Raw genomic sequence first — 16,733 nt, 5'->3', positions numbered from 1 at the left:
CCTGATTAAAATAAGTGGGTGGGGCTCATTTCCTGCAGGCTGTGAAGGCGTGGCTTATTCAAGTTTTTAATTTTGATTTTATGGTTTTTTTTTTAACCAAATGTTATTTACAAATCACAAGAGTAGAGCATGATGTCCTCAACTGCTAGTACAGATATTCCCCAGGCCTTACCAACAGCAGATGCCATAGATTTAAGGAAAAAATACGTGAGGTAACAGAGACAATTAAAATAATAGTCAATTGTTACCACATTCTCTCTCTTTAGCCCTTCTCTCAGCCTTCATTACTCCGAGTACAAGCCGCTCCACATTGTCAAAGGTGATGGCTTGTTCCTCATAGATGATGCCGGGACGCACTACCTTGATTGTATTAATAACGTGGCCCTGGGTAAGAATTACTATAATAAAACTCCCAATCTCTCATAAAAAATTAAAAATAATTATTATGATGATTATGCACCTGCCCCATTTTATCTCCATTTCTCCAGTTGGTCACAGTCATCCTCGATTAGTTCAAGTACTGCGTCAACAGTTAGCCAATCCTTCATTCAGGGTATCCCCTGATGGTACTCTCCTCCCAGACGACAGGCTCCTAGAGGACTATATGGCAAAGATCTTTAGGACAGTGCCGGAAGCTGATTTTGATGTCATCTTGTTTTTAAGATCAGGGTAAGATTGCGTTTTTATCGTGTTGTCGTCTTGTGGTGTTATTAACATGGAAAATGGATAATGTTGTGTAATCTTATTTAACTTTATACTGCATAATCTATAAGTATATTCATTATCCATAACTTAGGCATGCATCAAAGGCATGCTCTATGCATTCATTTATAATTTGGTACATTTATTTTTTTTTTTAGTTCAGAGGCTAACGATTTAGCATTGAGTATAGCTAAGGCTGTCACTGAAAGTACTCAAGTGTTAGTGTTGGATGGGTAAGGGCTGAATTCCTACTTTTATGTATTTTGATAAGTTGTGGTTTAATTTTTACTGCTTCTTACCCTAATTTCTACTCTACATTATTTTATACGCATCTCTTTATTGTATTCAGGGCATATCATGGACACAGTCAAGCCACTATGTGTCTCAGTACTTATAAGATGAATCAAGCAACCACTGACAGCACCTACAAAATAGAAGCTGATGCAGTCATTGTGAGACACTATAACACTAAAACCTCACTCTCTCTCCTTTTCTTATATCGTATTCCTCTAGGTTCCAAAGCCTGATATATTCAGAGGGCAGTATAAAGATCCAAAGACAGCTGGTCAGTTGTATGCTGATGATGTAAAGGCGCAAATGGAGTCAGTTTTGAGTCAAGGAAAAGGGGTATGTTAAAGCTAATGATAGTTTTGATTTTACTTTCATAAGAACAGATTGCAGCCTTCATTAGTGAGCCGTTCTTAGGAACAGCTGGTCAGGTGCCCCTTCCTCCTGGCTACCTTCAAACAGTTTACAAGTAAATTATTATTTATTATTTATGAGTTTATTTATTCTGTTTATTTTAAAGGTATGTTCGTGAAGCAGGTGGGCTGTGTATCGCTGATGAAGTACAAACAGGTTTTGCTCGATCCGGCGTCAAATTCTGGCTACACCAAACACACAGTGAGTCTGATTTCTCGTTTAGTTTTACCACTCTCCCTCTTTTTTCCTCTCTATCTATTGTATAGGAGCTATTCCTGATATACTAGTGCTGGGTAAGCCAATGGCTAATGGTCATCCCATTTCAGCTGTAATGACAAAATCAGAACTGGTTAAGAAGTTTACTGATAAGCACGGACCACACATTTTGAATGAAGTGTGTAATTTTCTTCCTATTTATCTTGCATTGTATTCTTGTTTTTTTTTCTTCTCCTTTTTTTCCTGCTTTATAGTTTATTTCTGATTCCCTTTCATTAGCATTAGCTAATACAGTGATGGACATCATTTCCGACGAGAAATTGCAAGAGAATGCACTCTCAATGGGCAACTATGTACTAGAAAGACTTAAAATATTAAAAGACAAGTATAGCTGCATTGGAGATGTAAGGTAATTGAGCTAATAATGAAGTAAAATTACAATAGTTGCATAATTTAGTGATTGATCTTAGCTTGACATTATAGTACCATAGTCTTTTGTCTGATTTCAGCAACTTTAAAAATTCGTGAAAAATCCAAATTTGATCGGAATTAGCTCAAATTTTCTATGCAGCATAAGTACATGTTTATGTATCAGAAAAAAAATATAAAAATGGAAAATTCTCTCCTTTTAAATTTTGGCCTGTGACCCTGTACTGTAGTACATGATTTTTGGCCGGATTTTTGAGTAACTTTTAAGAATTGTAATAAAGCCAGTTTTGATTGAAATTTAGCTATAATTCATTGCATGCTAACCGCTATACTCAAGTGTTGTTATTATTAATCTTTTTTTTGTATTCAGAGGCATTGGCCTGTTTATTGGTATTGAAATCATCAAAGAAGTTGATAATGTAAAAGTAGCTGATGGAGTCATGGCAGAACTATTAGTAAAGAAGTTAGTCACATGACAATCATGCTCTGATCACATGACAGTATGACACCAATTATAATATTCATTCATACTTTAGAGCTTTATTGGAGCACAATGTGCTGCTAAGAGAAGATGGAGTCGATCACAATGTGATAAAGATTAAGCCTCCCATTACATTCAGTAAAGATAATGCGGAAACACTTATAAATGCTATTGACAGATCACTCCATAGCTTAACATCATCTTGAACCATCATTATCATTAAAATTATTGCTGTCATTAAGTATTATTTAAAACTGGATATTAATTTTATAAATAAAAATTTGATTACAGATTATCGTACAAACATGCAGACATTGAAGGGAACACAATAACAGATAGTAAAGAAACATGGGAACATGTTATAGACAAAATAAAATTACTCATAATTATTATTAGGAAAATAATAACAAAATATTAGTACAGCGTTTGCAACACGATAGTTCTTCAATGATATCCGTTACTATTGTGTCTGTAATTGTTGGGATGACTGGCACTCGTACTAAGTGATGTCGAAGAAGTCGAGAGTGTCTGCCGCTCAAAATTTAAAGGCTCGAGGAACCCTGGCGCATAATAGTTCTCACCTCTCGTAGAACTCTGGGTCAAACTATGCTGAATGGGGTCTTGAGTGAAGTATGGAGGAGGGGGTGCTCCCCTAGGGACGCTGGAACGTCCCCTGTACTCCATCATTGGGGGCTCGTAATGTTGAGAGTTTGACATACGTGGGTGGAGAGAGGGCGGGGCTTGGTGTAATTCGTGTTCAGGATAATACTCGTAGTTTGATCCCAATGGGGGCGGAGGGTGCCCTAGTCTGTGCGAATGACCGTATAACTGCCGTGGGAGCTCCCTTTCGCTTCCAACTCTATACTGTGGGTTTGGCCTATGTCCTCGTAATAAAGAGGTGTGAGAGCCTTGAGTGGATGCCCCATAAGGAATAGCTCCACCTATGCCTTGAGAATGAGGATAGCCGTACATTAAACTGTGTGATCCCTCTCCGATGAGGTCGTTGATCGAGCGCCTGGACGACCAGGGGTTTGTGCTCTGACTGAAATGATATTCGTCTTCTCTAGCTCCATCAGAGGACTCGGATATCATTGAGTTCCTGTCTTTACCACCAATAGAGCTGAGGTCATCCTCTCCCTCCATCATTGATCCCTCTACATCAACGTCCCTATCATACTTATAATAAACGTTATCCATCTCATCCCCGTCAGACTCTCCGCCTCCTTCTGATCCAAAAGTGTGAACGCTTGCCTGAGAGCCGTCGTGTAAGAGGTCAACATTTGCGGCATAAATAGCTTCAATTTGACCTTTGGAATAGGGGAATCCAGCATCTTGCGTTAGGTTAAGAGTATCAGTTGCAATGGAGCTGGCAAGGTCTGAGGTGCTTCGAGTGTGAGGAGAAGGTCTGTGTGGATTCGCCTGATAAATATTGTTACCACCTTCGCTGAGAGCAGTGTCATTGAGTGGCTTGTTTAATCTGCTGTTTGAGCTGGTTTTCGTCGGAGTCACAGACTCTACTGCTCTTATCTGCTGGAGCTCAACATTTCCGCCATTTACAGCATCTTCCTCTTCCACTGGTATCTCAGTAACACAGACACGACTTGATCTAGTAAGATCAAGCTTTGACTTTTTGAGTTTACGTGAACGAGAGAACACTGTTGAAATGCAAATGATAATAACTAATATCATTATAATAACGAATGCTGCTACACTAGACATGATGACAATGACTTCAGTCGTAAGAGAACTGGTATTTGTTGGCTCTGAAGTTGTGGATATACCCTCTGGAATTACGACCGTTAAGTTTTTGGTGTCACTTTTTGGAGGATTGCCCCCATCTGTTGCTACAACAACTAGTTCAACTATTATTTCAGAGCTGTTGGTAGGCGACTGTCTTTTCCTGTTACCCGCGGAATTGGCTAAGACATGATGTGCATGTATATCTGTTAACGACATGTTTAATGTAATGCTACCATTGTTGTGTACAGCTAAATAAGGAGAGGACATGCGGAAACTGTAAGTTATCAAACCATCACTACCGTCATCAGAGTCAGTTGCTTTAATAGTTAGGATCACGTCTCCCTTTGATGCATTTCTTGATACACGAATGACGTCCTTAGCAATCTCTAATACTGGTGGGTATTCATTGACGCCAAGTACACTAATCCGTACTAGTGTAGTTGAATTAAGCAATGGTGTAGACTCACTAGCTCCCATTACACTAAAATTGTACTCGGTCTGTGTCTCGTAATCAATGTCTCCTGATGTTTTTAGTACCCCAGTACGTGGATCAATAGAGAATGGTAGAGAGGTCCTATTGGTTATGCTGTAAGTTACGCTGGTAGTTGAATCAGCATCTGTCACATTGAGATTAAGAACAGTTGACTGAAGTGGTGAGTTTTCCAAAATGCTCCCGTTAAATTGAGTAGAGACAAATATAGGAGGGTTGTCATCCATGTCTTGTACATTGACTACGACTAGCAAGCTTGTCTGTCTAACAGGATAGCCATTGTCTGCGGCAAACACATAAAAACTATACCTCTCCTGTGACTCATAGTCTAGTGAACCGTTGACTCTTAGCATGCTAGTGCTATTATCTATCACGAATGGTACTGAGGTATCATTTAACCAGTAGTGGACCAAACCGCTCACTCCCAGATCAAGATCTGTAGCTCTCACGTAACCAACCTCAGTCTCTAGGAGGCTATTTTCATCAATAGAAAGAGACCCAATTTCATCAAATATAGGAGCGTGGGTGTTATTAGGAAGGACTGTAACAGTCACATGTGCATAAGAGGCCTTGTAATAAATAGGCAGGTTCAGTGGTGAGGGATTTTTATTATAAGCCTCCAGACGGAAGTGATAGATACCCTGAGGTAGAGTCCTCTGTGTATTGAGGCTGTATAACTGATTAGAAATGATGATTTTAAAATTAAACAGGTCATAAGGATAATGGTAATAGCGTGGTAAGGTTGTGCTGATTGCAGCATTGGGGCCGCAATCCTGATCAGTTATGTTCATTGCAAAAAGGGGCGTGTCTATGGGCGTGGTTTCAGACGTAATGATGTTATAAGGACTCCCCTCAAAGACTGGAGCATACTTATTGATATCAGTGAATCTAATGGTCAATGGAACGGACGTATTCCATACTCCATCATTGGCAAGAACCGTGCCTGTAAACATCCACGCATCTGCCGAGCACCCACCCACATACGACTGAAGCTCTTCTATAGCCATTGGTTCTTTAACTCTAATAACTCCACTAAACTCATTAATAGTGAATTTATTAGTCGGCCAGTCTTGTCCCAGCGAGTACCTTATTATGCTGTTCCTGTTGGAGTCAGCATCAGTGGATTCAATCTGTATAACGTATGTACCAGGGAGGGAGAGCTCTAAGAAATGAGATTTGTGGTAAGTACTTAATTGGAACGACGGAGGGTTGTCATTTGAGTCCAGGACATTGATTACAATGTGTGTCGTGTCAATATGAAGACCATCGGAGGCCGTGATGGTAAACTCATATCTGTTAGCAGTCTCGTAATCCAAGAGACTCGCTAAAGTGAGTTCTCCAGTCGTAGAGCCCAGAGAGAACTTGTTTGACATTCCTCGACTTATCTGATCAAAATAGGAATGGACGGTACCTAGCTGATAGGTAACTGTTGAGCTGGAGTCAGCATCAGTTGCAGTCACTTTTAAAACTCTATCTCCGACTGACCCAGACTCAAAAACACTCATGGTATAATTACCAGGGAACACAGGAGGAGAGTCATTCACATCAAGTACCATTATATTCACCATTGTGGTACTCTGCTTCCCTCCGCCATCCCTAGCCCTCACCAATAGATTATACATTGGGACTGCCTCGTGATCCAGTGTCTTACCACTGGCCACTCTAATAGCACCGTTGGTTGAATTAATACTGAATGACTCCAAATCAGTGTTACCGCTGATGATTTGATATGAGATGATACCAAAAGAGCCGGAATCATGATCAACGGCTGATACTTGAACTATGAGAGAGTTGCTACCCGTATTCTCATTCACTTTGATCGGGTTGGAGACAGGATTAAAAGTAGGCGTGTACTCATTGATATTCTGTATAGTAACAGTTGCTTGTTGGTAGTCGGAGTATCTGGTAGTACCAGAGACTCTCCTGGCCTCGAAAATAACTTGATACTCTTCTTGAGTCTCGTAATCCAAAGCATTAGAGACCGAGAAAGACCCGCCGGAGCTTAAGGAGAATACGGATAAAGCTTCATCACAGCAGGCCAGGTGATAGCTAGTAGGGGAATGGAGAGCAGTGACTGTAGTGATAAGAGACCCTATGCTTGAGGTCTCAGCAACATTGAATGGAATTACTGTATCACCGTTAGTGAATGATGGAGTTAATGGAGAAGATCCCGGTGAGACTATATTTAAGGTCATAGTATGTGAGGTTGTAAAATTACTATCACTGACACGGAAAGTAAGTGAATAGGTAACAGAGCTATTAAGTACAATAATGTTAGTAACTATTCCAGTTACTGGATCAACGGAGAATTTGTTAGTTTGCGTCCACAGTTGATAAGTAATGGAAGATCCGTCAGGATCAGTAGCATTGAGTCTGAATAGTTCTACATCTATGTAAGGTATGAATGTAATGGTAAGAGATGAAGGGACGTCAACAAAACTAGGAGGATTATCATTCTCATTCGTAACAGTTACAATGACGTGCGATATTGCCATGCGTGGGTGTGAGGGGGTGGAGTCTCGCACATACACAATGATGTCGTGTGATGTCATGACTTCGTAGTCCAATTCTTGTGTAAGAAATAATTTCCCGTCTAATTCATTGATCCGAAATTGATCTTTAATTAGGGAGCCGTTAGATTGTAGAGAGTATCTCCTGAGTCCATTTGAGCCAGTGTCTGGATCGGTAGCCTTTGGGAGTGCAATTGGGCCTGAGGGTATGACGTTTTCACTGACAGTCGTTTGATAAATAGGTTGAGTGAAATTAGGATAATGGTCGTTGCTAGAGGTTGGGTAGACCCTGACAATAGTTTCTGCAACGAATGAAGAATTGAAGGCATCAACTGCTTTCACAGTAAACTCATAAGGACTGTTGACTGGAGTTAGAGCTGTTGATAGAGAAAGAGAGCCGGTAGTTGAGTTAATGACTATTGGTAGGCCAACTGGTGGGTTTAATATGGAATATGATGTCACTGGTGAAAGGTCGGGATCAACTGCTGACATTTGAGCAATGACAGCACCAGGGAGGCTTGAGTTATCAATAGAAAACTCATAAAGACTTTGTGGGAAATATGGCCGGTTGTCATTTAGATCGATAATATTGATAAACACGTTTACAGACTGGGTCTTGATAGAGTCACTAGCAACGACTACCAATGCTGGTAGAGTAGGCGTGGCCTCTCTGTCTATTGGTACGAGGGTACGTATGACTCCGGTCTCCGAAATGGTAAAGAACGAAGTGAGAGTTTGAAGGGAATAGTACACATCACCATAACTACCAGTATCAGAATCAGAGGCAGAGACCGACCCTACGACACTACCCGAGGGTAAGTTTTCAGTTAAATTAAAATGATACGACGAATTAGAGAAGACTGGCGAGAACTCGTTGTGATTGATAATAGAAATAATAACATTAGCAGTGGCTAATCGGCTAGGTATACCGGTATCACTAGCGCTTATTGACAATACATAATTATCATCATTCTCAAAATCCAACGGACCATTAACAAATAGGTCTCCAGTCTTTGGCTCAACTCCAAACACGCCTCCAATGTTTCCCCCTAATATAGAGTAAGTGACTGGTGTATTGGTGTGATTGTCATTATCAGTAGCAGTTAGAGTTAAGAGCACTGTACCATTACTGGCTATCTCTGATACTGAAGTTGTGTATGTGTTGGAGTCAAAGGAGGGAGTCTCGTCATTCACATTACCAACGAGTATGAGGACAAAGCTATAAGAAGAGAGCCCACCTTGATCTGTGACTCCAACAGTTAGATTATAAAATGATGCAGTCTCATAGTCCAGCTCAGTTAGTGTGGTTATGACTCCAGTAGTACTGTCTATTGTGAATTGGAGAGAGGAAGAGAGGCTGTAGCTAAGTACGGAATCAGAGTCCTGATCGAAAGCGACTATCCTTCCAACTACAGCACTTGAGGATAATCCCTCGTCGACTGTGAATATAAACAGAGGTGTCTCGTCAAATGTTGGAGCAAACTCATTGACATTCTTAACAAACACATGTATTGACTGCCGGCAGATTCTGTTTCTTGGCCTGCCTTGATCATAAGCCAGGATGCCAACCTCGTGATGAGTTGCTCTTTCATAATCCAGCATAGTATTGAGAGACAACTCACCACTGTCTCTATCTAGTCTAAACTGCTTTGAGTCAGCTATGTTCTCGAATACATAGAGGATGGTACCAGCTGGGCCTTGGTCAAGATCTTGAGCATTGAGGTCTATCAGTAGGTAACCGCTAGACGCATTCTCAAAGACGCTGATGTTGTACTGAGAGGCAGGGGCTGGGAATTCGGGGCAGTTATCATTCAAATCGTTGAGGCTGATTGTTACATTGCCAAGGGTTTTTTGAGGACTGCTTCCGCCATCTTGGGCAGTGACAAAAAATATGAAATGAGGATTCGTCTCGTAGTCTGGTATGTCAATGACAATTATCGTGCCGTTGGGATAAAGCTCAAAATGAGAGGAGGCATTAGAAGTCTGTGTATCATAAATAAAAGTGACTTGTCCATTGGAACCAGCATCAGGGTCACTGCCTACGAGTGTTGTTACTATAGTCCCAACGTGAGAGTTCTCATCCAATCGAACACTAGTTGGCGTAAAGGTCGGACTATTGTCGTTAATATCAGTCACACTTATAAAAACACTAGCCTGAGACTGTTTCGAGGGGGTACCCTGATCAGAAGCAATTACAACAAGGCTATAGTTGGACTGGGTCTCCCTGTCTAGAGCTCTTTCCTGATAGATATGACCATTGGAATCAATGGAGAAGAGCCCAGATACAGTATCTTGTAAAGAGTACACAATAGTGCTGTTTTCGCCTGCATCTGGATCAGTAGCGGAAACAGAGAGCGAGTCTATTTCTAGCCTTCCCGGTCTCTCTTCATCCCAGGATGTGGAGTACGAAGGTGACGAAAACTTTGGGTAATTATCATTTACATCCAGTATTATAACAGTTAGGAATTGAGTGACAGTGCTAGGAGGAGTGTTACCATCACTGATTGTTATATTCAAATTGTACGTTGACTGTCTCTCTCTATCCAGAGCTCCTATGACCGAGAGAAGAGCATACCCAGACGAAGATTCTCTCTCTATTCCAAACTCGAGAGGAACCCCACCAGTGTCATTAGTCAAATAATAATCAAGATGGAGCTTAGGATTGCCTTTATGATCTTCGCCAGTGAAATTTGAAATAATAAAATTGAGAGGAGTGTCCTCAGATAGGGAGTATTGTAGCGGGAAATAAGCCGGGAAAGTGATATTAGTATTATTGTCATCAAGGACAGTAATATTGAGGGCTAGGTTGGCGTAGAATAAGTTTGGTTTGCCATTATCTCTCGCTATTATATTGACTAGTATACTTTGCTGCACTTCGTAATTCAGCGAAGTCGTTAGACTAAGCTCTCCGCTGTCTGGATTAATTTGAAAACCGTTTGTATTCTCGGCAAGATAATACTTGGTGACATTATTAGGCGAGATGTCAGCATCGGTTGCATGGGCAGTATAAAAAGGTGAGTTCACTGCATGAATCTCACTCACAGAAACATTGTCTGATGAATTAAGAAATTGAGGAGCATTGTCGTTCACATCAGATATCCTTATGGTGACTGTGGTAGTGTTGTAATGTGGAGGAGGGGCCAAATCCGAGACTCTAACGTATACATCATAGCTATCCTTTACTTCCCTATTCAGGTTCCCAGAAGTTAGGATGGTCCCCGATCCATTAATGATAAAAGGTACATCGTTTGTGATATTGAACAATGCTAGTCCGTTACTACCTAGCTCGATGGATTTCACCGTCACGTGATCAACCACAGAATTAAGAGGTGCATCTTCAGGGATTACAAAAGTATAAGGATCCCCGACAAACTGTGGTATCTCGTCATTAACATCAACAACAGAGACAGTGACGTTGATGTTTTCTGAGTACCTACCAAATCCATCATAAGCCCTTGCAATGAGATGATAGACTGACTGTGTCTCCCAGTCTAAGGACGCAGCTGTGGTTATAGCCCCACTGGTTGGATTGATACTAAAGTCAGAGCTTCCAGAGACGAATGAGTAACTGATGCTAGTGTATTGATCAGAGTCGGCATCAGTAGCTTGTAAAGTGATCACTGGACTACCGATGGTCGCATTCTCGTGGAGTGTCTTGTAATAATTATTAGTTGGGAATGAAGGAGAGTTGTCATTGACGTCTTTGACGTTGAGTGTAAGGTTTTGAGTGGTTGGGGGATTGACCCCATCAGTGACTGACAGACTCAGCACATACTGAGATACAGACTCGTGATCCAGGACTCCGTTAACAGTAACACGGCCAGTGGATGAGTTGATGGCAAAGGGAGATGGGGACGAGAGAGAGGGAGCTACTACACTCAACTGGTAAGTAATGATTGCGTTTGATCCGAGATCAGGATCAGCCGCGTCAATATCAATGATCAGTGAACCACTTGTTACATTCTCAAGGACTTCGATCTCACTTGGTATGACAGTCGTAATGACAGGAGGATTATCATTGATATCTGTTAATGTTATATTAATTGTTAAATTAGTGCTCCTTCCATCATCAGCTCCATTCTTGTCAGTAGCCACAACAAGGAGGAATAGAGTAGGAGTCGATTCACGATCAATTGAAGTGCCTACTAGTATATTACCAGTTGTTCCTTGAATGGTAAAGTTGCCTTGATATGGATAGCTCTCACTGGTAGCTGGGAGACTGAAACGTATTCCAGCATTACTACCAATGTCCGCGTCAGTGGCTGATACTTTTACGACTAACGTGCTGACAGAGCTCTCTTCCTCTAGCAACACTGGGTTAGACACTGGATTAAACACCGGCGAATGGTCGTTCACGTCACCGACAGAAATAGTAAAACGGTACGTGCTGTACAGCGATGCATTGAGCAAGTCTCGGGCCACTATAGTGAGATTATACATATCTCTTGACTCTCTGTCAAGCACTTGGAGCAACTTGACACTGTTGTAAGTCTGCGAGCTGTTCTGGAGACCGAAAGTAGTGCTATTCAACCCGGTCATGTCATCAAGCAGTGAGAGATAGAACAGAGAGTATTTCGGCGAGTCTGCATCGTGCACTCTGAAGGTAGCATAAGTCGAATTGATGGCAAAATTCTCAGATAGAGTCACCACGACAGAGAAGTCCTCGACTATCGGTGCATTGTCGTTAACATCAAGTACCTCTATGTTAACGAGAGCCGTAGAGGATCCTGCTAGCTCCTGGTGAGGATTATAGGCATCAACAGTGAGCCTATACTCTACCATCTCTTCATAATTTAACATCTCACTAACCCTCAGGAGCCCAGACTCTGTATCAAGAGCAAAAGGCCAGAGCTGTACATCAATGCAGGATCCTCCCTGTGTACTCTTAGCACAGACCTCCTTGATTTTATAAGATATGGCCGCATTGGTTCCTGTATCAAGGTCAGTGGCATTGAGGAATAAAAGGCTAGTGTTAATGGGGCTGGTCTCAATGATACTGGTGGAGTATTGGGTCTGATTGAATATTGGCTGATTGTCATTCTCATCTATAATGGTCAGATTAATCCTCAGTGTGGCGTTGGCCGGGTTTGAGATACCCTCGTATGCAATGACATCAAATATGTAATTATCCTGCATCTCACGATCAAGGGCAGCTATGGGCACAATGTCGAGGATTGTTGGACGTCCCCCCTCGTACGTGACGCTAATATTGAACATTTCCGGTTCCGATTGAACCAGTTCTATAAAAGACGTCCCGTTGTCACCCTCGTCATAATCAATGGCCTCCATTGTCAGAATTGAGGAGAGGCTAGAGCTCTCATGCGTCAAGAGAGCATAAGGTATAGCACTGTTGATGAAATTCAACCCTCTCCTAAATCTAGGGACATTGTCATTCAAGTCTATGACATGTATGGTAAGGTGCATCACGTTATATACAAGAACATTATTAGGACCAGGTGTTAATGCCGTCGCCAAGGTTTCTATAATGACTGGCATTGAAGCAGTTTCCCGAGTGACCATATCCTCTCTATCGAAAGACCCACTGGTGTAGAGCAGTCGATTATTAATGACAGTAAAGTGCTCATTATTGGCAATAGAGGAGCCATAAAAATAATGAGCGCCATTAACTAAAGCCGGAGCATTAAATACAAGGGTGTTCTCTGGGGCTTGTTCTATGACATAGATTGTGCAGTTAATTCTGTTAATGCCACCGTTGGTGTACCAGTCACCACAAGTTTGATTCACTTGACTGGAAGAGAAGGATATTAGCGCTAAGAGACTCAAGCAAAGTATAAATGTTCTGAGAGACATGGCGACTTTGATTGGTATTCTTTGATGAATTATCACTAATTTCAAGGAGGACAGCCTATAGAAAAAGAGAGAGAGACAGAGAGAAGAAGAAAGATTGTGTAATGATAATAAATTATTTTTCATTTAAAAAATTATTCAAAATAAAGCACATCATAAAACAGCTAGCACATACCAGACCAGACAAGCACACGCAGCAAGTAAACTGAATCAGACACTAACTAATAACACATCATAGAGATTTCTTATACCCCTACACACACACATTGTACATGTATATACACACACATTAATGTTGCATACATTCTATACATCACAAGAGGATTAGTGTACATGTATAAACAGTGCTTATGCATACAGTATGAGAAGAGAGAGGGAGAGAAAGCTATTTGACTCCTCTTATGACAGCTGTGGCTTTTGAATTTGTTTGGGAGCCAAAATATCTCTCACTTTTGATAATGATACTAATACTACAACATAAACATGAGAGGGAGAGAAAGAAATAAACTTGCCGCAAAGAAATGGAATGATAAGAAATCAATTGCTGTAAAATTAAACATCAATGGTGCAACATAGAGGGATTATACCCTGTGAGGGACAGGACTGGGGGTAGAAACCATTGGAATGTCACGAGAAAATCCACCCACCCACACCCACGGGTCGTTCCCAGGCTAAAAGGGAGAGGGAGGTACTCGCCATTAAAAGGTGATAAATATTTAGATGATTATGTAACTAACAAGGCATATATAATGGAAGGGAGTGAAATAATAATAGAAGGACTTCTCTCTGCATTTTCCCATCGAAAATATGTAATACATGTACGTAATAAAAAAGTATCGGTTACAAATTACATTGCACGTATACTATTTAGGTCTCATTCTAGTTATTTGTGGGTGACGTGCAGTGCATGTATATGTACATGACGCAGTTGATGGACGTGAAAAGTATAAAGGTAATAGTGTCAGTTCAAATTACACTGATAAAGGGCACACACTTGAAGGAAGGCAAACTAATATGAGAAAGAGTATCAGTTACCGAGCTACTATAACATAGTATCAGAATATCTGACACTACACTGTACACTGTACACTGTACATATGGGCATAAAATAGAAGAAAAGATATTAAAGTTATTTTGGTGCATACATGTACTGTACATGTGTGTGTGTGTGTAGCATTGGGCCTTGCCTTTTCTTCACATATCATGAGTATGTACATGGATATACAAGCACAAAGAATCCCCATTATAACTTATAGTTTTGGAAGGCTGCCAAGGCAAGCAATTGCTCTAATAAAATTAATCAAGATAATGAATTGTAGTGCTAAGAGAGAGCCAAGAGAGAGAGAGAGAGAGGAAACAGAGGAAGAGAGACAATGTATCAAAGAATAAAAAAGGCCACACAAACACAAACAAGTACATAGACTTGCTAATGTACATACATACATACGTGTACAACTTCCCCTGGATTCTTGTGGTTTGAATTGGAATGAGGATAAACCCACAGGAATGAACACAGACGCTTATACAGATTTCGGGGGCAGTAGGAGAGATATTATAATTACATACAATGCAACGGAACTTCCAACCTGGCGCCATCAATTTGCTCAAAAGCGCATAGCTAAGTAATGTTTGTCATTTCTTTGCTGACCACAAACCAGCCATGCTAAACGAAGCATGCACCAATGCAAGAGCATGAACCTAACGTCCAGACACAACAATGCTAAGCAATAAGATCTAAGCCTCTGCATGTGCTCATCCAATTACTGGATGATGTTTTGGGTTACTACGGTTGCATTCTCCTTTGCTTTATGGGGGAGAAGAGCAATTCCCTCAGTGTCAATATTTGTTGTTGGTGTGGCAACTCGATACACAATCTCCTTTCCTCCCTCTGCTCCTCCTCCTCTCTCAATCTACAGTACACACGGCATGCCTTCTCCTTTTTTGAACTCCCAGTATGCTACATGATAAGGTTCTCAATTCCTTGAAATCAGCTTATCATATCAATAATACACACAGAGATACTTAATATTGTAAATATTGATTCACCACGTCTTCCCTTTCTGTCTATGGTTTACTGTTTATTTATCCACCCCTCTCTTCCTCTCTCTCCCTCTCTCCCTCTTTATTACACTGACACTGTAACGTGACCAATCAAGTCAAAACTAGCTACAAAAGTTCCTTAAACATTACACAAGCCATAGACACCTCACACACACACACTCACACACACATCATTACTGACTATTAGAGCAATAAAAGAGAGCAAGACATTACAATACTGTATAGAGAACACACACACTTTATTGCCTTATATGTATCAACATTGTACAATATTAAATTAAAGCGATTCACAATCAAGATCAAAGGCCTCAAACCTCTTCAAGCTAACAACCATATATACCTGGGCGTAGTCATGCATGCAAGTAGTGAACCAATGAATATTCATAATGCTAATAATGCATTTCAGACTTATTGGGACTATATGTGTCTATCACTTAGTTAACAGGACAGAACAGATAAGCCCTCTAAAGGACAGACACCACCCGCCCCAGTGCCAGCATTAACATAACTTGAATGAACTTACCTATTTGTATTAGGCTTGTGTTAATAACGAAAAGGTATTAGATCCTTTGGTAATCTCTATAGCAATTAGGAACAGATCTTTACAACAATGGCTCGACTAAAATAACATTATTAAGGTGCATGCTAGAGTGTGCATATACTTACCGATTGGTAATAATCAATTTGGTGCTACAGGCTTGCTGTATTTATACAAGGTGAACTATATCCTAAAATAAAAAGAGAACATTATTATTGTTATTATTATTACTACTACTACTATTGCTGCATGAAAGTTTATATTAGAACATCATAGTTCTTGTAGAACTGAATCATGGGACAGGGTGATATGATGCTAAGAGAATGACTGCAATTTAAAAATACTATTATAATGCACAGGCCAGCTGCAATAACGTTGGGCTGGCTCAAAATGAAACTCAAAAGATATAAATAATCAGATTAAAATAGAGACTAAAATAGCTCATCTGCCTGCACATACATGTACATGTACATGTACTGAATTGGATGTCAAATGCAGTCAATAGTTTTTATAGTGTACATGTACATTGGAAATTGCAATATGCATGTACTAAGCATCTCAAGGGAGCATTTGAAGTGGTAGGAAAGGGTTAGAACAAACAGATCCAAGAAATTTACAGTGCCATGTACATGCAGCTTGTTTTCTCATGTATTGTCTATGATAACTATGATCTCTCTCTCTCTCTTTATAGGATAATATAATGTATATACACAGTAGTGGTTTACAAACACGCAAACAGAAGACTCCTTATCGCATTATTGTACAAACATACACACATAGCCATGTGTCGCTTACTTTTTGAGACTTTTCACGTTTTCTTTAGTTAAGTTCGGGCGGTAGCCTCAAGAGGCAGTTGTATAACTCCCGCTAGTCTTCCTCCAGTGATCAGTCTCCTTTCTCTCAGCTCTACTACTGTTACTGCCACTGTTCCACTCAGCAGTGACTCTCATAGTGAGGTCAAAGCAGTCAACAACCCATGAATATTGGCGGCACATCCCTCACTACCCGGGAGCGGATTTGATTGGTCCGCGAGAAAACACCCACGCATTTGCCGCC

The 16,733-nt window shown here is 40.7% G+C and overlaps 2 protein-coding genes across 3 annotated transcripts; one reads left to right on the top strand and one right to left on the bottom strand.

Moving 5' to 3' along the window:
• Nucleotides 1-25: 25 nt before the first annotated feature.
• LOC100636649 (alanine--glyoxylate aminotransferase 2-like) lies at nucleotides 26-2,820 on the top strand. Its single transcript, XM_003383537.3, has 12 exons — nucleotides 26-212; nucleotides 267-388; nucleotides 489-669; nucleotides 861-935; nucleotides 1,052-1,154; nucleotides 1,216-1,329; nucleotides 1,377-1,459; nucleotides 1,511-1,605; nucleotides 1,671-1,798; nucleotides 1,875-2,029; nucleotides 2,420-2,512; nucleotides 2,586-2,820. The coding sequence occupies exons 1-12, from the start codon at nucleotides 130-132 to the stop codon at nucleotides 2,734-2,736; spliced, it is 1,383 nt and encodes a 460-aa protein (XP_003383585.2). The 5' UTR covers nucleotides 26-129; the 3' UTR covers nucleotides 2,737-2,820.
• On the bottom strand, nucleotides 2,759-16,637 carry LOC105316484 (protocadherin Fat 4). Of its 2 annotated transcripts, none has more exons than XM_020007125.1 (4): nucleotides 16,473-16,637; nucleotides 15,806-15,867; nucleotides 15,663-15,758; nucleotides 2,759-13,136 (listed from the first exon to the last, which is right to left on the bottom strand). In XM_020007125.1, the coding sequence occupies exon 4, from the start codon at nucleotides 13,079-13,081 to the stop codon at nucleotides 2,975-2,977; it is 10,107 nt and encodes a 3,368-aa protein (XP_019862684.1). In that variant the 5' UTR covers nucleotides 13,082-13,136; nucleotides 15,663-15,758; nucleotides 15,806-15,867; nucleotides 16,473-16,637; the 3' UTR covers nucleotides 2,759-2,974. The 2 variants fall into 2 exon arrangements, with proteins under 2 accessions (XP_019862684.1, XP_011409706.1); XM_011411404.2 differs by having other exon boundaries at nucleotides 15,663-15,718.
• Between the last annotated feature and the right edge of the window lie 96 nt (nucleotides 16,638-16,733).

Source organism: Amphimedon queenslandica, unplaced genomic scaffold (assembly GCF_000090795.2).
Source record: "Amphimedon queenslandica unplaced genomic scaffold, v1.1 AMPQUscaffold_13509, whole genome shotgun sequence".
Taxonomy (NCBI): domain Eukaryota; kingdom Metazoa; phylum Porifera; class Demospongiae; order Haplosclerida; family Niphatidae; genus Amphimedon; species Amphimedon queenslandica.
The sequence above is the reverse complement of the archived record's forward strand: the minus strand, read 5'-3'. Positions and strand labels throughout refer to the sequence as shown.

What these genes read in the sequence shown, in the direction of transcription:
- LOC100636649 (XM_003383537.3), top strand. Translation starts at nt 130, where the DNA reads ATGATGTCCTCAACTGCTAGTACAGATATTCCCCAGGCCTTACCAACA. An exon ending in TATTAATAACGTGGCCCTGG is followed by an intron (nt 389 to 488) that starts GTAAGAATTACT and finishes CCATTTCTCCAG; the next exon opens with TTGGTCACAGTCATCCTCGA. An exon ending in GCAGAACTATTAGTAAAGAA is followed by an intron (nt 2,513 to 2,585) that starts GTTAGTCACATG and finishes TTCATACTTTAG; the next exon opens with AGCTTTATTGGAGCACAATG.
- LOC105316484 (XM_020007125.1), bottom strand. Translation starts at nt 13,081, where the DNA reads ATGTCTCTCAGAACATTTATACTTTGCTTGAGTCTCTTAGCGCTAATA.